The sequence below is a fragment of the Rissa tridactyla genome, chromosome 1 (assembly GCF_028500815.1).
Source record: "Rissa tridactyla isolate bRisTri1 chromosome 1, bRisTri1.patW.cur.20221130, whole genome shotgun sequence".
Classification (NCBI taxonomy): Eukaryota; Metazoa; Chordata; class Aves; order Charadriiformes; family Laridae; genus Rissa; species Rissa tridactyla.
In genome coordinates, this window is record NC_071466.1 from 147484467 (window position 1) to 147504554 (window position 20088).

The following is a 20088-nucleotide window of genomic DNA, read 5'->3' on the forward strand; positions in this document are numbered from 1 at the left end:
GCGCTGGGGTATGATGTCTCCTGAAAAGCTCAGAGAAAGCATCACTATTTACAGCATATTTTCCTTGGCCACCCTGTATTTTTCTTTCACCTGACTCTTCCTTTTCTCCACTAATAGGGCTAACATTGTTTTTCTGAATTTTTGAAGGCAGACAATGAAAATAAAGGATGATGATAGAGAGTCTTTGCGGATCCAGATTTGATGTTGCAGATGCTACCATTTTGTAATGTTTCTCTTGTAGTTCTAATGATGTACTTCCAGTTAGGAACTAAAAGAAATATGTCTCTATGACGGAGAGCTTTGACTTTGCCAGAGGATTAAGAGATACGAGATGGAAGACACGTGTGGCTCTGAAGCTCAAACATATGGACAAATATGTTAACATACTATCTCCTTACCCAAAATGCTCAGTGTGAGATGCTTAAGGTGAAGACCCTAAATCTATATTTAGACACTTAAATAAAGGACTGCAAACTATTAGTTCTATGAACCATAATACATTTAGGTCAGTGAATTCTTCAGCCAAATTAGTCCTCTGTAGCATTAACTCATTTCTTCATCCTTCATTTCTCTTCTCCTCACTATTATGCAAGAGGAAACTGGTATCTGTTCACTGTGTTTGCTCATGCGATGGCAGTATTCCCCCATGTAACTTTTCCCCTCAGATCCTAGAGTACAGCCATTATAGACATGTACACTAAAATAAACTGGAAAATGTGCTTAGCAACCTGTGAACATCCATTTCATATACACAGCTGCTACATAGGCAAATGGGGTAATAATTATCATCACTCTAAAATATATTAAAAAAAGAATCACAAGTGTTGCAATTCAAGTGCTGGAAAATGCTGGAATGAATGCTGGCTGTGCCATGTGAACTGTTAAAACTTAAAAGCGTCAGCCTGTGCATATACTCTGCCTATATTTAATTTCACAAGGGAGATTGCAGGACAAAAGTATTTTGGTTCAGTTTCAAAAGTGAAACATAAGCCTTGCAGGACAGCTAATTAGCAACAAACCTACAATTCAAACTACTTCAAAGCTGATGTGTTCTTTCTAGTTGCTCACTTACTAAATGTGGGTGGTTAACACTAGTTATTTCCTGTTGGATTCCTGAGCATTCATAAAGCCATTTGTCAAGGCAGTAATGTATATATTTTTTTTTGGTTCAGTCTTGTTTTTCTTCTCAAGACTATTTCTCATGAGCTCACAATATTGGTCATACTAAGTATCGTGGTGATCTTTTTTGTTTGCTTGTTTGGTATACAACATTTTAAACTTGATCCAAAGGACCTAGAGGTCATCAATAGAGACTTTTTAATAAAATTCTATAGGAGTCACACCTCGAGCTAAGGAAAGGAAGAGACTAAAATTCATACAAAATTTCAAATTCCAATCTCCAAAGTGGGCAAAAAGATCCCTCATATTACTACTTAATTCCCTGTTGCTCATTGACTAGGATAGTGACCCCACATGCAGTGGCTCAAATCTTTTGAGTGGGAAGGGAATTTCTGTGTGAGAAGTAATGGGGCAGACCTGGGAGTCTGCCCAGTGAAAGGCTTTTGCTTGCTCTGCTCCCTATCATTTCTTCTGTTTTAAGCTCCAACCAACACCTGCAAGGAAATATGCACACCATCTATCTAAACTATCCTGTGTTGAACATGATCTTCTAAAGATGCCTGAACCAAAATTAACCTGGATGTGGGCTGAAGGATACAAAGGAATTGTCTTACTATGAAACCAACAGTCTACTTACGATGTCCGTTGATAGTAGAGTATGATCACTGCATAACATGTCAATCTGAAGCAAACAAGCAAAAAGCCCAGCGACATCTCCCACTAGTTCTGTGCTGTCCCTTTAGAGACAGCCAAGTTACAAGATGATAGACAGGGTTCAGTACTCACCTTGGGAATAGCTAGTTTCTCTCCTTTCTCTGGACATTCCTCTGAGTCGGAGCAGGTGTAGTTCTCACTGAAGGACACCAAAGGGTTCATCCTTGGCTTGTGGATGGCCTGGAAGGTTAACTGCGTATTAAGCAGGTTGCTCACTGTTCTCAGCGAAGTACACACGTTGGGGGGCAGCGAAGGATCTGCCAGAAGGTCTGTAATGAGCCCATGTGCTTCTCCCATGACAGCAATATCCACTGTGATACTGGTACCAGAAGACTGAAGAAGGCAAAAATAATACATGTAAGACAATAGAACTGAACAACCTGCTGAGCAGTGTCTAAAGCTGTGGTGAACTCTCTCCACAAATTTTGCAAAAGCAGTTATCCACAGACTGGAAAAATAATAACATGTAATAATTCTTTAAATAAGGACAATCATGCCGAACAGATTGATCATCAGGCATAACGCTCACAGTCTGCAAAGAGTTTGGGATTTCATCATATCTGATTTCCCAGCTTTCACCATCTGCAGCTGACTTAACCCATCTGAATGAATTGTGCAGGGTCCCTACAGAGACATAGTCAATGGCCAGGAGCTATTTACACAAATAATTTTGGAGACATAGCTTAGGATGGGAGGAGTCTCTCTTGAGAGATGCCTTTCTACTAACTACAGAGGCATCTAGAAGTTCAATGTTTATGCTTAGATGAATGAAATGAATCCCAAGCATATACTGAGATTTTTAAAATATCTCCACGCTATTAAAATATATTATTCTGATACAGTGGCAACGGCATTCTTCTTCTCCAAGCCATTGTGCATTGGGCAGCTACACCAAAATTGAAATGGAGCAAAAAGTGTATTTTCCGATCTCTATTTTATTCGGACAGAAGTGATAAGAATAGTTATTCTATAGACTTGTACGACCAATTCAGATGGTCCTTTTTTCTTCTTGGGTTTGAAATATATACCTACTTTACGTATATCATTTAGGAAGAATTATTAACTAAAGTGATGCATAAGCAGAAATAATACCAGGGACCAGCTTATATCACTGGCAAATCTTACACACCCTACCCAGTACATGTATATAATTGATCTGTAAATGATGCACTGCAGATCAGCTGTGGCCCAGGCAAACTGTCTTCATACTTGTAGACCATCCATCATGCGCACAGGTAATCTAACACAGCTGTAGCACTGGGCTTCCAGTGCATGCACAAGAGGGTTGATCCATAAATGCATCTTTGAGTTTCTCCATAACGTCCAGCAACTCCAACTACCATCTGTCCCAAAACCCAGCAGGACAACACATTGACACTAAAAGAAAGAGTCTATTGACAAAAGCAGAGAAGTTGTCAAGTCTGGGAACTGACAGCTATTATGATACAATTGCAAAAGACTGAGAATGTTTAAAATCTACTTGAAGAACAGTGAGACTGGATGTGCACAGAAGCAGAACAACTGGAAAGGCAGAAGGAAATGAACTTTCAGTGCAGCAGTGACATTTCAGCCTCACTAGCTGCTGCAGTATAAATCACCATAAATTCTGCATGGAATCGCTAATTCAAAACACTCCAAGACTGACCATTTTTCCTTTGCTGTGTTTCTGACACATAAGCTCAATCCTGCTGCTACTGTTTGGGACTTTTCAGCAGGTGTACGCGCAGTTTCCCAGAGAGACTATTCCAGGAGATTTCGTACTAATTTGTTTTAATGTATTTCTTAGAAAAATCTTAGATACACAGTCTTCCAAAGGCAGAACTTATGCCTGTGAAAAGAGCATATGGGTTTCTTGGAGTGGCAAGTACATAGCATTGAGAACTGGGCAGACTGCTTAGCAGAAGAGTGATCAGAGCCCCAGCCAGGAGTGACTCACCAATGACAGCATTTATGGACCTCACAACACATCAAAGAACAGCGTAACAGCTTGGCACTGCTTTGTTCTCACAGAAGGCTTTACAAGCAATAGCAAAGTATTGCTGAGGAAAGCGATACATTAGCTAAGCATAGCTAAACCTCTCCCCACTGTCTTCCCAGTTGTGTAGTGTGGACATCAGGCTCTTGGCAATAGCTGTTTCACTCCACTGATCCACTCCTCGTGTCCTGCTTCTTGCTAATGCAGAGAGGTAAGCCACAGGACCAGAAGATAGGCCTCCTCACTCACCATCCTCTCACGCAACCAGAAAACCAGCCTCTTCTTCCTCCATGTCTTTTCTTTGTCATGATACCAAATAAAATAAACCAGAAACCATTTGATATACTGAAGTGCTATTTCATCCTACTGAAAAAAATTAATGGCTGAAGTTAATTTAATGGCTCTTTCATTGCTTAACCTCTCAGGAGTGCATGCAGAAGATTCTGGCAGATGTTAAAGAAAATTCTTAAATTAAAAGACAAGGCTTGGGATGGGGGGAATTAATTATCTATCTTAACCTCAGCCCTGAAAAACAGACCAAAGGGGAGTGAGGGAGAATACATCATTCAAAGTGCGATAGAAGCCTTGTATTTTCAACAAAACTACATAATCTACAGTTTGAAATTCTATTAAGCCTGGAGCCTGGAGTTGTTGACTGCCGATCAGAGACAGAGATTAATACTTCAATGAAGTAAACAAGTCTGACTCAGCGGGCCATAAGCAGAGGCCCAGATTTTGTACAGCAGTACTAATATTTTGCAAAGCAGCCAGCATTGTTCTCCATGATTAGTACCAAGTGGGGAGAGGGAGAAGGAAAGCCCTTCTCTTCTCAACTGTGTATTTCTGCCACATGGCCTCCAACATGCGGGGAGACCTTGTCACGTCTTGGTGACCCCTGCCTTGACTCTGGGACCCAGCAGATTTGTTCGACTCAAATGCCAGGCTGTGCTGAGTTATGCGAGGAGCTGGTGCTGAGGCCATATGGCCCAAGAAAAGGGACACCACGCACCAGGTCTGCATCCTCCCTCCTGAGCTGTGCCAGCACCTCACTGTGAAGGACTGTCTGCACTCAAATTCACCTAGGAACCTACACATGTAACTCACAGTAACACTGCTATAAGCCCATGCCCCACCAGAACGAATCAGTGGAAACAAAACGATTCTCTCTTTGGAAGTGGGCCTTGCACCTGGGAAAGGCTTCAGAGCTTGGCAGTAGCACAGATGATACCACCTCACCCTCTGCACAATGTGCCCTTCATACAGCAAGGTGGCAGGACCTTTTGCACTTCTGACCAAAAGGGCACAACCTTGCAGATCTGAAGCTTTGAACTGACTCCTCACATGAAACCCACGCAGCCGTCCACCCTGCCTGCGTGGAGCATGCCCAAAGATGTCCCAGGTCCACACCTGTAAGGAGGTGGACATGTAGGCTGAGTGCTTCTCAACAGGGCTGTGACGAGATGTACATACTGTCAGCACAACCCAGCCAGGGTCACCAGAAAACATCAACAGTTACCAATTTGTGCAAGATGACATACTGCATTGCACAATACTTCAAAGTGAAAACACAGTATGCAGTATTTCAAAGACATTACTGTATTGTAGTGAGCTGCTTTACACGGCACTTATATATATATCATACAGTATTATTCATATCATACAGTATTACAGTATTGTTTGAATAATGCTTAGAATCCTTAGAATGAGAGCATATGTAAAAGTAGAACAGACCAAGCATAAATTCCTCTCACAGAAAGAAACAGAAGAGGGGAAACACTGCTCTAATCCACCAATTTCAGTAATTAACACCACATCCTAAATTGGTATGGTTTATATGTTGTAATTTAATTGCACAGAACTTGTATAACGGAAAATAATTTCTTTTTCAAGCAGTTTGAATATTTAATCTATCTCAGGATGAATTTGGAGTACTATCAGACTAGTCTGACCAGATAAAATTACAGGTATTTAAATTATTTTCTAAAAACAGTTACAAAAGGAATGCATGAAAACATTTAAAATATTTTATTTTTTAAATTCTCTACTACAAAACAGTAGAGAACTGTGTATGCTTTGCAAACCTTTACTCAGAGAGCAAACTAAAATTTTATAAAATACATATGATGATGTGAAACAATATAAAGATTTATGACAGCCAGTAAATTGCTGAAAAATAGATTGATGTAATTTTATATATCTATATACACACGTACACACATGTGTGCACATACAGACACACAAGTCTTTTTTTAGGGTAAAAGCAAAATCTGTCTTCAGACTTTGTAAGTAGTTTTCTACTAACGTGCATGGCCTCTGCATGAACTGATCTGGATTCTCTCCAAACCACTTTACTCATCGGATACTTGGGAATAGAGGCATGAATAACATGTTTGCAATCAACACTAACAAACAACTAACTTGATAAAACAAAACAAAACAACACAACCAAAGGGCTAAGCTAAGGTGAATTTAATTTCACACTGGTCACTATTCCTTTACCAATCTATGCTAATAATTGTGAACGCAGTTTCCTCCCATTAATTTTGGAGAAGATTGGCTTACTGTTCCCTTTGTGACTTCATTCCAACTCTGATTTAAGTGATGTCATGCAGTGACTAAAACTGAAATGCTCTAGGGCATGAGAATGAAAAAGCAAACAGGCTAGAAACAAAAGCAAAATCAGACCAACTAAACAAGCTCATCGATAACTAAGGTGAGGAGCAAAATAAACTCCTTACAATGCTGAAAAATTGCTGGTTTTGTGCTTTGCTTTTTTTTTTTAAAAAAAAAAAAAAAAAAAACAAAACCCAAAACCAAACAAACTGGCATCTAGGTGTGTCTTTTAGGCTGTGGTACCACCTGGAATTCCTACCTGGGACCAAATGCACTTGCTGCATGTTTTGTGGCTTCTTTTTATTTAAAGAAATAAAAGAAAGAGGTTTCCCCTAAAGAGCTCATACGAAAAATATGGTGGCCAGATCACAGCAGGATGCATTAGAGGACAAACATGTACAGTTCACAGCATCAACTGTGCAATCATCTAAGTTTGCATGGGTGGAGGCTTACTGGGAATCTGCAAGAAAACTAACGTATCGAGAAGATCAGTCACAAGTAGCACATCCCACTGTCACACAGATCATTTTTGTCAGATCAGGAAAGGAACACTCTTAAATGCAATATGAAAACAATATTCTGATAAATCTTAATGCTCACTTAGAATTTTTAGGTTTCAATAGTTTGTTTTGGATTCTGTAACATGGCTAGGAAAAAAACTTTCAAAATTTGCATAACCTGCTGTAGGCTTCTATATTACATTTCACAAAATCCCATTAGTTTTCTTTTATTAAATTATATTATGCATAAAAATCTCAGATTGGCTTTTTACTCACTAGGGGGAAAAAGCAGATTAGAACTGTGTAGGAAAAATGAATTTAGGAAAATAGGAATAACAAATTCCTGCATCCATAAGACCTGATAGATAAATGTAGTTTACGAATTTTTCCTGGTTAAGAAACAATTGATCCACCTGTGAAGCAGATTTGACATCCTTATACTTAACAGATGCCTTACTGCAAATAAAAGTCTTCCACCCCCCACTGGTGTTTTGCATATGATTCTTATAAAACTAAACTCATCCAGCTTAACCAAAAAATACCGCTCGCTCTCCACCCTGCAAGAAAGGACGATTAACTTGACAACGCAAAACCAGCCAAAACTTAAGCATAATAAGAACAATAGAAGAAAAGAAAAAAATAAAACAGTTATCAAACACCAACCACAGTTTATTTCACACAGCCTCATGTTAGGGAAAAAATAAAATCTTCATTTGCTGTGGCTTGTACAAGGAAAAGCACTGAAGGCAGAGATGCTGGCCTTTCACCACATTACACTCAAGAACACTCTGTAAGTGAAAGAATGGGGGAGGCGATGAGGAAAAAAGGGAAAAAAGCAGCATCCAGCATATCTTCAATCTTCACACAATTACGAGCAACAATAAATCACAATTTGATATAGTTTCCAAGTCACATCATGAATCCTCAGGCCAAGCTGTCTGGAAACAAAATTAAAAGCAAATATAATTCTCCATTATTTTAATGTCCACAGAGCGATTTGAAGGATAAACATGAATTGGCTTCTATGGAAATAATGAATCATTTTAAAGGCGCCACAGACTTAACTACTCCACCTTTCACTGAATGACTAAGGAGAAAAGAAAAGTGTGCGTGTAATTCTTTGACATTTCACTTTTCTGTATTTAAAGCTGCAGAACCGGAGTCTTACCCAGACTTTCTACTTTTATTTTACTCTTAATTTTGTACTAACACAAGATTTCAGTTTTTCTCTTCTCCAGCAAGCAAACAGGACATTTATGAGAATCTTTTCTCAACCTTCATGAAGCACAGTATTTCCACTGCTCCCTGGAGGTGGATCAGCCACAAGCTCTGTAAGGCATATTCTTTGGTAGGACTGAATAGAGCACCTTCCCATTGTCTCATCACATTGATCAAAGAAAACCTTTCTTAATCATCAATGTAATCACTGAATCTGCTGATTCTTTAAAGCACCCAGAGCCACATAACCTTAAACCAGACACTGAAGGACAAACGATGAGCCCGTAATGAGGGAAGACTCCAGATCTTGTGTGAGAAATAACGATTATGGTTTTGACCCTGGTTATGTGGCATTTGGGATGGCACCACCATGACAAAGCAGACTTTTCTGGGAACAATTACATTGAACTCTGATCTGGAGAGCAGAAAACATCACGACTGCCATGCACAGTGCTGTCTGTAGCCTGAGCACTCACCGGCAAGATGCCAGGGTCCATGGATCACAGTGCAGACACAGAGGAAATTTTTGTAAGTAGTTCTGCATCCAGAGGATCTAATGAAATGGGCTTCACTGAAGAGTTATCTTTTTTGTCCCGTCAGGACTCACCCCTTTCCTGCGGCCCTGCGGCCAGAGTCAGCAGGAGGCAGCTGTGCCTGGGGCTATGTGCATGCTGATGATATGCATGCTGATACGGGGCGCTCTCTCCGTTTTTTCACACTGTGTTAAACTGCCAGTCATCTACTACCAAGCAAGGCCACTAATTTTGACCTTCTTCTGGTATCCCATCATAGTTTGTCATAAAATTTCTAGGAAGATACTCGTCTCTCATGCTTCCTCCCATCTGCCACGTCTGCTTGAAACTGTTGGACAGCAGGATCACGTAAGCCTCCTTTCTTTAAAAAGCTGGGATGAAAACAACATAGAATCATAGAATGTGTTGGGTTGGAAGGGACCTTTAAAGGTCATCTAGACCAACCCCCCTGCAGTAAGCAGGGACATCTTCAACTAGCTCAGGTTGCTCAGAGCCTAATCAAGCCTGGCCTTGAATGTCTCCAGGGATGGAGCCTCCACCACCTCTCTGGGGAACCTGTTACAGTGCCAGAACATCATTCTTAAGCGGCTCTAACATTTAATCTATTCAAAGTAATCATAAACTTTGCAAATATTGAATTTGGAGCCTTTAAGAACGAGGCACTGGTTTGAGAAGGAAATACTTTCTTTTCTTTCTTATAAGACCTGTGGAATGTATCACCATTTATGGCACACTTTGTCTGGGACTGCAGTTGCCATCGCCACATCCTGCACCTCTACCTTAGGTGACACCATTCACAAAGCTCACAACTACAGCTGACTAAACTTCTTCCATTACAGGACCTTTCAGTTCGTGATAGCTTTGTCAGCCAAAGAGCTCAGACTGAAATGTATACTGCCAGGTATTTGTCTGGGGTGAATTATTTCAGCGTTTGAGAAAAATTGTTCAGACATTTACAAGAACACTGTTGGAGCGTTTTATCCATGCTAAAAATTCTTAGTAAACTGATACTATTTAATCTGCAGCAGGCACTGAAGGTGCAGTAAGGCCTTTTGCTTTCCCTGTCCTGATACGTCCAGGTTTAGTTATATAGCCCCTGGGAAAAACAAAACCAAAGCTAGCCTTGCATGACCTCTGGGGGTTGTCAGAAACCAGCCCCCAAACTGCCTGAGGATGCTGCCTGCCTTCAGTGCGCACACCTCCACATGCTGCCGACGTGGCCTTGCGCTCCGTGCTCAACATCCCACGGGGCAAAGGATCACATTTAATGCAAAGTGCCCCGTCAATCTGCAACTCAGGCTTACACTCAATTATTCTTCCCTCTTGTTGAGTGACCGATGTCACGGTAATCATTAGCACTGATAACGCCAGGATGATTGCTGCTCTCTTTAATGCCCAGGCTTGGGTGAGCACCTCACTGGATGGGCCACAGCTGCTCAGTGAGAAGTCTGTCTCACAGCTTTAGCAGAGACATCTACCTTAAAAAAAAAAAAAAAAATGTGGGAGATTCTTTTGCATATCATACTCAGTAAACAAACCCACATGCCCGCAGGAAAGCATGGCTTCAAGGTTTTCACAGATACGCGCTATGAATTTAAAAAAAAATAAGAGAGAGAGAAACAGAGAATATGTTTTAGTCCTAAGCAGTTTTGGTGCCATCTGTAACTTTCAAGGGAAACTACCAGTTCTTGCTTTCAGGTCACTACCAAGCTTCCCCAGATTTGTAACATACACCGAAAGAAAATCTCTTTGTGGTCGTTGGCTGGCAACCAAGCAAAAATAACAGAAAGAGAGATGCAAAAATCCTCTCAAGGAGTGGGAAGATTAGATTTGGTAAGATTCAAGACATGAAGACTAGGAAAGTAGATGCAAGTACTGGACATAGCCCAATGCAACAGAATTCCCCACCATTTTTATCTAACAGAAAGGACCTCAAATTAACTAACTCCACTGGTACTGGCACAAAGTAGTACCTAATTTTCCACATTTCCTCCTGCCACAGTAAAGCACAAGTATCTTGGCTGCTGCTGGAAAACCCCAGAAAACGTAGGGGAAAAGGGGCAGAGGGTTGTTGCCCAGACCGTGTGCTGTGGGTTGCACCACCACCACTCCACGGCACGTAAAAATGGTGAGGGGCAAGCTGGAACCAGCCATTCACATGCTCTACCTTGGGCTGCGGGGGAAATCCCAGTTCAAATGAAGATATTCGGAGAGTTTTGGTGACCTTCTGTATAAGGCATCCTGTGAGGAGGATCCAGGGAAAGCAGCTCCTGGAAGGAGGCGAAAGCATGGGGTGAACTTGCTGGCTAAGAGCCACCAGTTGCAGCTTGGAAACCTTGTGGAAACTCTGACGCTGATGTTTGGTGTTCTCGGCAGAGCCTTGGGGACTCAGTCACCCAATTCCAAGGGACTTTCCGTGTAATTTGGATGCCTAAAAACCTTAAACTATCATGACTATCCCAGCCTGAAGAACTACTTGACGACATAGAGCAGATCACAGTCAGTCACAAACAGCCAGGGTTTATTACTTAAAAAGTAGACACAGCTCCAACTAAACTCAGAACTTTAAAAATTATTACTTTTCTTTAAAACATAGCAGATGGGAAAAATTAAATTCTAAATGGGGCTCAAATCTGCTTTGAATAACACAGACTGAGGAAAACAATTGCGTACTTCAGAGACTGTCCTCAATTGTCTTACATTATTGTTCTTCAATTTGTACATCAGATGGTCACAAATTGGTAGCTTGAAGCTGATAGTTTGCGTTCATGCGAAGAAAACAGTGACAACTGTCTTCAGTCTCAACTTGAGATGCAGTTACACCAGCTGGGACCCAGCAGGAGCAGGACGCTGGGTGCACACACAGCGGAGGATATGCCATCTATTAATACCTGGTGATCTTACCCTTTGGAGTTTACAGCTCCAATACCCCAACTGCCTCTTAGCATGGGAAGCTATTTTAATTCTATGGTGAACTAAAACAGAGCAGCCAAATACACAGCATGAGTTAAAAAAAGATCCATTGAAAGCAATAATCACCATTCTGCCTCCTGCGTACTAACTAATCCTCCCACATTTTCAACTTGACAGTCTCAGTTACACTAGAACAAAGCCAAAGGAGCCACATACTGCCATATTTTCTCCCTTTCAAAACATCTCAGACTCTTTTGGGATGCAACTTGAGAAGAGACATCACAATTAGCAGCAAGTTGCAGAAATACACATGAAAATTACCCCATCTAAAGATTCACATTGACCTCAGTCCTTCACTAAGGACAGTTTATCAGTATTAAGCAGAACAGCATTAATACATATCATTAAAAACATAATGCAAATAAATGCAGCCTCTAAATTAAGACAAAAGAATGGGGGGGGGGGGGAGATAAATAATTTCTATAGAGTGTCAAACATATTTTTAAGTACTAAAAAGGAGTTTCCATCAGGGGAATAAATTGGAAAAAAGCAAACTCTGTGAGGTTTTAAGAACTGTTCACTGAGTGCTGAAAACCAGAATAAACAGAAAACTAGAAATCGGGAAGTAATCATCATAGAAGTTGCAGATACAGCATCTTTGGAGTTCAGTCTGTTCTTATTGAAATTACAACAGGGATTTGGAAATGACAGCAGGAGCCAGATGTATATCTTGGGCCATGTTTTGCATATGCCGTAGCAACAGGAGCAGGAACATCTCATGAAACTCTCCAGGCGAACACGAGCACTAATGATATTTAGTGGCCCATTTTTTAGAACATGCTTTCACTGAAGCCACAAGCAGGCAGAGATACCCTGTACCTTTTGAAAAGGATAAATCCTGTGCTCATGAAAGTCAAGCAGTTGCCTCACTGCAATCAAATTGGTCAAATTTTAACACTTTTTTCTACTCCATCGGACTTTGTGGTTTGCATTATTTTAGTTTTCCTGGTTTAAAGTGCTCACACTAATACCAGTTAATAACCATACAGATGCCTCCTGCTCTTTCTCATGACTTTATGTCACTAACAAACCCCTCTGTGAAAAGAATTAATCATTTTTCTTTTAAGACTTGGCTTCGGAATCTTATATTATGACTCATTCAAGAAAAGCAACTGTAGCCTTAGGGACTTGCAGCCCCAAATCCTTCATCGTCAGTACTGCAGGGCTGTAATTTCTCTAAAGTACAAGCTACTTCAACATCTAAAGCCAGGACCTGCAAAAGGCAGACTAAACATTCATGATATGTGTAAATCCCCCACCTCTCCCAGATTACTTGTAGGCAGACACTTCATTGAAGATCAGAACAGAAACAGTAATTCATGTACAAGAAAAATAAAACACTCTGCATTACATGTCTGCTACAATATTATTTTTTTTTCACTTAGCACAGATATAAGCTGACAGACCTTCAAGCCCTGAAGACTGCTTCCAACAGACTTCATCCTTGACCTGCAAGGATCAACTTAAAGACACACTAGATTAGTTTATACTATAGGCTTATTCTGCCTTTGTTTTCACAAATGAGAAAAAAATATTTGCCTGCTGAGATATAAGGTATACAGCTGATCACAAAAATAGGTCAGTGCCTGCATAAAATGGCCACTTTCAGCCACTACTGTTCTGGCCTGTAATCTCTGAACTGGATGCTAAAGGCTCTAGGACTTTCTAAGCAACTTCAACAATCACTAATTTCTTTCATGAAGCTGGTGACTGAATTGTCCTGTACACAGTTTTAATCTAAGAAAAGTCCTACTTTCAACTTGAGGCTTTTAGGTTGTAAGCAGTTCTTTACTTGCATTTTAGAAAAAGAAAAAAAAGAAATGCATACAATATCCCTAATTATGATATCCTGGCTGATTCTCAGTTCTAATTAGAGATTGATCCAATCCGTACTTGTGCATTACAAATATCTTACCATACTGAACTTTGACCATCTGGCTCAGGGTCGGCACTTTTTGATGAGGGCCAAACACTACTGTGTTTTTGGAAAGCTTGGATTCAAATTCACATCTAAATTTAACAGCATCGGCTTCTCATGTACGAATAACAACAGGACCATAGAGACCAAGAACAGACACAGATCATGAAGCACTGGTGCCTATGCTGGCAACCCAGCTCGACAATGATTTCTATTTCTACAGTGACTTACTTTTTCTGCTTGGATATAGGTATTAAGAAAAGAAAGAAAAAAATCAACAGTGGGTTATACATGTTTTTTTGAAATTTTAAGTCCCCTGGTGAAGCCGAATTTCAGTGGTTCACCTGAATCTACTCCAGTAAGAAACGAGTGATTATGTACCAGTGAGTGCAACAGAAGCCCTTACTACTACTGAGTGGAGGAGGTAGGCTGAATTCGGAGGGACAAGATGACCCACTGAAACTCTGTCACTAGGACTGTTACTGAACTGTCACAGTAGAAACCCTGAAATCACATTTAAAAGAGAACAAGTAAGTGCAGCCCACTTAAATCGTCACTTCTTTCTTAGCACACAAACCATCTGACGCAGCAGACAGAGCATCAGTACCGACACTCCAAAGCTAAAGGCCCAAAGTGCTACTACGTCTGCTAAAAGTTAAGAAATATGTGCTGTGATGGTGCTGCTATAAAATAACTATGAAGTCCTACAGGATCAACACAAATTAAGCAGCACTATGCAATGGGTAAGTCACCTGCAGCACTGACAGTTACTACGTTTCAGGCAAGTAATAAGGTACCTCTGCCTGGATGCACGCACATGAAGCTATATAAGTAACTAAACATTTCATTTCTTCAACAACAAAATGATCTATTACAGACTGGATAAGCTCTGCCAAGATGGTCAACAACGCGCAGAGTGCCCTACACCATCCGGCCAGCTGGCACGCCACATTCAACCCTGGCACCAGGTCCCGAGGGGTGAAGCCCACCAGTGTCAGAAGAGAGGTCCAGTGCACAACCCAGCCACCAAAAGGCACTATCAGCATGAGCACAGGGTTTGGGCCATCCTTGAAGGCAAGAAAAGCACAGAGAACTATGTAGACATACGGAAATGTATGGAAGCATGGAGGAGTATGGGAATGTATGGAGAATGCGGAAAGGCAGGACCAGAGTTTGGAGAAGAGGAGAAAGATGAACTGTCAAGTTGAAATCAAGGAGGAGGACACAATGAGCCTCAGGTTGTGCCAGGGGAGGTTTAGACTGGATATTAAGAAAAATTTTTACACTGAAGGGTTATTAAGCATTGGAACAGGCTACCCCGGGAAGTGGTTGAGTCACCATCCCTGGAGGTATTTAAAAGATGGGTAGACATAATGCTTAGAGATATGGTTTAGTGGTGGTTTTGTCAGTGTTACGTTGCTGATTGGACTAGATGACCTGAAAGGTTCCTTCCAACCTAGGCAATTCTAAGATTCTAAGATTCTATGAGGGCCAGTTTCAAAACAGCTGGAAACAGTGCATTAAAACCATACAGAAGTTCATAGTTCCTGGCAGATGGATTAAAAGTATCAACACGCAAATCTCTCTTTTAACAGTGCAAATCAACCACTTTAAAATGTACATCAGTACAAAGCCTTGGTATTTTAACTCAGGAGGAACCCTATTAATCATTGGACATATTAGTGAGCAATTTGCTGATGACACTTCACTTCTAATTACATGAATTTGCCATAGAGCTCTCACACAGAGAGCAGCAGTGCCCTCACAAACAAGAAGCAGCAGTTCAAACTAGGCAGCTCAAGGATTCTCACTGTATTGATAACTTTAGACAAACACCAAAAGTATTTTGTACCCTGACAGAAAAATTATTGGGTTTGGAATTTCTGGCAACTGAAAGGGCTTGTTTTGGCTTTGCTTCAGCAATTTTAAAGCATTTTTTTTTTTAAAGATAGGAACAAGAAGTCATGTCAACTTTGCGAAACTTAGAACTTCGCTTTAAAAATGCTGAAACAAAGTTACTCAGTTTTTTTTCCAAAAAAGTTATCACTTCTCGTCCTGCAGAACAACCTGGTGCCCACATTGGCATTTTTTGCTGCATCAGACTTCTGCAGAGGCTTAGTGTGCCTCCTGCAGTCAGAGGCTCATTGCTGACTTAAATGGGACTGATCCATAATGGATTAGACCCTGGAGATAACTTCAATATTCAAGTTTGCTAACACTGGTGAACTAATGCAGGGTACGGAAGTTTAAAGTCTCCCCCCACAGTCAGTTTAACTTTGGGAGGTTAAATTCAGAACAAAGATAAAAGACCACTTTAATCACAATGAAACGCTTGACTTCATACCACTGACCTTGTTGAAGAGTCATGCACATCCCTCACTGCAATGTTTTATGTAAACATATTTGTTAACAAATTGAAACAGACCACAAGGAAAATTATTTGCCATACGGTGCTCTGACAAATCAGCTGATGAAGCATATGGATTCAGTCTTCCTACTTCTGTGTTATCTCCCTGACTGCTTCAATCTGAGCGTTACAAGTGGCCCCAGATACCCCATTCATCCTATTAAAGTAAAACAAACATCTACTAACCAATTCTCTCTACATCCCTCCTCAGCTCCTAATGCACTTGGTGAGATATTTGGTAATAACATTAGGAAGCAACTTTCTCTAGAGGAAGAATTACTTCAATTAAACTATTTGTTCTTTTAATTACTGCAATTCCTAGCAAAACACTAACACGGAACAGAAAACACATATCAGTAAAGCCCACTTTGTGCAACACACTGGCATTTTGCCAGTAATGTGAAAACTGCCCTTAATCTGAGTACAAAATCATTTGTATCCATTTCATCTCTTATTGCAACCTACGAGTGCTGTAGAGAGTAATGCTGAAACATTCTATACGATTACAGCAAAATGAAATACTGCACCGAATTAAACACGCACAACACTTTATCCACTTGCCCTTTTTATCTACACTGACAGATCCAAAAGATGTGTTTGATTTCCTGACAATAAAATCAAGGTGGCACAAGAAGGCAGCTTGATGAGGTTCCACTTTGTTCTGCTTTTAAGAAAAGATGTCTTCAATTAGGATGGGATTTCTCCGATATGATATAAATATGCTTTTAAGCCACAACTAACTATATAATCATAGAATTCCAGGTTGCAAGGGACTATAATGATCCAATTCTATACAGAGCTACAGTAATATATCTTGAACTTAAAATATGATAATAGCTCAGTTTAAGTGGGGGGAGGGGAAATAATGGGAAAGAAAGGAATTAGCATTTAGTTGGCCTTTTTTTAAACAGAGAAGAAAATGCAAATCAAAAGCTGTCTCTAAAGACTAGCTAATCCTTTGTGTATTAAGAGAACCATATGAGCCCATGCCAGCTAAAAACAAACAGACAAGTTACAAATAGGACTTCATATTTAACTCTGAAGTCTGATTTTTGTGGATTTGGGTGTACTTAGTAACCAGACAAAAAAGATAAAATCATGTTCTGACTCTACGTATAATTTAGGGGTTTCTACTCCGCTTTCAGGGCTTGCTTATGTGATCAGCCTAAATGAGAATCAGTTAAAAGACGTTTCACCAAGTGCACAGAGTAAATTATTTCAAATAAAACCTGCCCATTGGCACACTTCTAGCCTCACACAGTAACTATTTTTGATTGTAAAATGATGTTTGTTCAGCTCTGTATAAACAATTTATGAATCCACCTTTAAAGTAACACAACCTTTTCTCCCTGCACCAAGCTGACAGCAACGCAAAACCCCACACAACTCCGGAGCAGCAGGCTGAACTCTGCTTCCCCTCGGGCAGCGGCAGCATCGGCAATGATCTAGATACCAGCCCTTCATTACTGACAAGAACGTAATGAGAAAGGGGATGAGAGTGCAGGTCTTCTGCTGGAATAGAGCCACCAACTCACTTACTCAGAAACCAAGCGATGCGGACTAGGAGCATCCAGCGGGATGGAGCAAGGAAGCCTAAACTGTCATTCCTCTTTCTAAGGGTTACTGCCTCCCGGATGGTATGCTAGTGTCCCCTGGGGTGAATGGCACAGGAAAAGGGGAGAGGGCAGGAGAGGGGTACGCAGCACAGCTATGAGGACATGCAGCTGCAGAAGTGAAAATCACAACCGGAAAAGGGGATGAGAGCTTCATAGTGGGGATGCCAGTGAGAAAATTACAGAACAGCTGGTTTGAATACATATTCAAGGCTAGGGCACAAGTACTTCCATAAATGAGTACACTACCTAGGATACCTAATGCTGGGTAACTGCTTAAAGTGAGTCAGTGCTTCAGGAAAGGATATAACATAACAGCAATGCTACAACTGAGCAGAACTTTTAATACAAGGCATTACGATCCTGCAGCTTTAGGTGCGGAAAAGCCTTTCCCAGGGATCACCAGATGGCACTATTCTTCCTTCGAATCGAGACTGTAACTGCTGTGCACATGAAATGCTGCCATCAATTTGGGAGGAAAAAGATCTTCATCCATGTTTTTTATATATCAGCCTAGTAGTCTCTCGCTGTTCGCATTCTTTCCAATGATCTTGAAAATCTTGTACAAACAACACAGAAATTACTGTATCTGGGGGAGGTGGAGGGAATCTCATAACATTTTGAACTAACCCTCATACTAAAATATTCCGTAGCAGAAGGATTACAGACATTTCTGCAGGAATGCAAAACTTCCCTGCAATACATATAGTGCTTGACGGCTGTATTAAGAAAGCAGAATTTCTTTCAGAGAAGTCAGTCAAACATACAAGGATAACATATACGTGCTCCTCTTCTCCTCATTTTTTATTCCTGTCTGCTACCAGAGCTGTTGAAGATGCTAAACTCCATCTACAATTGTGCAGTGTTTAGCATGAAAGTATTCCCTAAATTCGGTTGAAGATTATTGTACTTCTTTTTAAAATAAAGCTGCTGACACAAATAATAATGGGAAGAGAGAAAATGAAAGAATATTGCAAAAATTGCTAATACTGAAACATCAGCACAAACACACAAAAGACAGTGTTTACATGTGCATGTTGGTGTAAGCATGCTTTCTTTCAGTTTTTGTGATTTGCAAAAGGATGCAAAGTATTCAGCAACACATTTGCAATTAGGTACAAGCTACAGAGGCTGTGGAAGCAAATCCAGAATACAGCTGATTTGGGATGGAAGTACAGAAGGGGCACATTCCAATTGAAGTCTCAAAACCCTTTCATCCTAGATAGGAAAGAGCGGTATTTCTTTCTTCTTGTTTGTTTGTTTGTTTGTGTTGGTTGGTTTGTCTGTTTTTGTTTAATCCACCAAAGGACTCATCTGCACACAAGACTCTACAAATTGATAAACTGAGGGGCAAATCAATGTGCAGAGTGACTCCTCTAGCTTCAGCAGGAGTCACAGCAGAACTGAAGTCTGCCTGCTGTGCTCACGAGCCGAATTCCCTCACAAAAGAGATTTTTGTTTTTCTCTAAGCAACTCTCCCCCCTTTCAGCTCCCTAGAAGTTGACAGGCTGCTTCCTGTTCCATGATCTGTGAATCACAATGCGAACGCCAATCGCTACTCCCTTGTGAAATTAAATTAGGTATCGGAGCACAGCGTGAGCAGTAAGTTTCCCTAAGACGCCAGCCCTAAAGAAACTCTACTCTTTCTTCCCCCAGCTGAAGAATAGAGTTATGAAAGCAGGGTCAAGTTGGTTATTACTCTTCATACTCCACAACATCAACCAGTCTGCTCTGAGCCAGCTTAAAATAATTTCTCCACTTCCTAGTCAGGAATATAATGGTACCAAATTTAAAGAGTCCAATAATTCATTATATTTATTTGTGTGTTCTTCTGTAACCACTTAACACCATGTGAATTGCAGCAATGCTTAACATACACAGAATACCATGATAAATCACCAGAACTTAGTGCATGTCATACAGCTGGAAAATTGGTAAGACAAGGGTAAGCAATATTAACACATGGCTTATCAAGCAGGAAAGGGGAGTATGTGATGCTGCTTGTTTCATGCCTTTCAATAGCACTTTGTTAAGCCATAAAATATTCACACTTGGAAAGATCACAGGGTTATGTTGCCCCATATTTTTTTTCAGACAGATGGCCCTTGGTAACTCAACGCATATCTTTGTCACTGCACTGTACTCTGAGCAAGGAGGCACCACAGGGGCACATACTAAAGCTGAAATTCGTAGAAAATAAAATAGTAATGTAATAAAAGCTGGTTTGTGAGACAAGATTATCGCTCATTCTGGAGACTATGGTAATCTCATTTGATATTTGGTAATCTATATGAGATTTAGGGAATTTTAGTTTTAAATTGCGATGTAGGAGTGAAAACCAGACTACTTAGTCTCCTTTCTTCTTCTCTTATTCACCACAGAGCCCATTTGCTCCAGCCAAGGTACCTTCTTGCATTTCCTTCAGGGAAAAATAAAAAGTGTCCCCACCTTTCATTCTCAGACAGAAATGCATTTTTCCTCCCTTTGACCCACGAAACTAGTCCA

The 20088-nt window shown here is 40.5% G+C and overlaps 1 protein-coding gene across 2 annotated transcripts in view; it reads right to left on the minus strand.

Annotated features, from left to right (window-relative positions):
• The window catches only part of LOC128904351 (cGMP-inhibited 3',5'-cyclic phosphodiesterase 3A-like), a 123313-nt gene that overhangs the window by 51782 nt on the left and 51443 nt on the right, over positions 1–20088 (minus strand). The window contains exons 1-2 of one of the 2 annotated variants that reach the window (XM_054188527.1): positions 7335–8213; positions 1906–2166 (exon numbers count right to left, since the gene is read on the minus strand). In XM_054188527.1, the coding sequence (XP_054044502.1) occupies positions 1906–2166; positions 7335–7418 (345 nt within the window). In that variant the 5' untranslated portion in view covers positions 7419–8213. Of the gene's footprint in view, positions 1–1905; positions 2167–7334; positions 8214–20088 lie in introns of those variants that run through there. The other variant, XM_054188526.1, reaches the window with a different exon arrangement.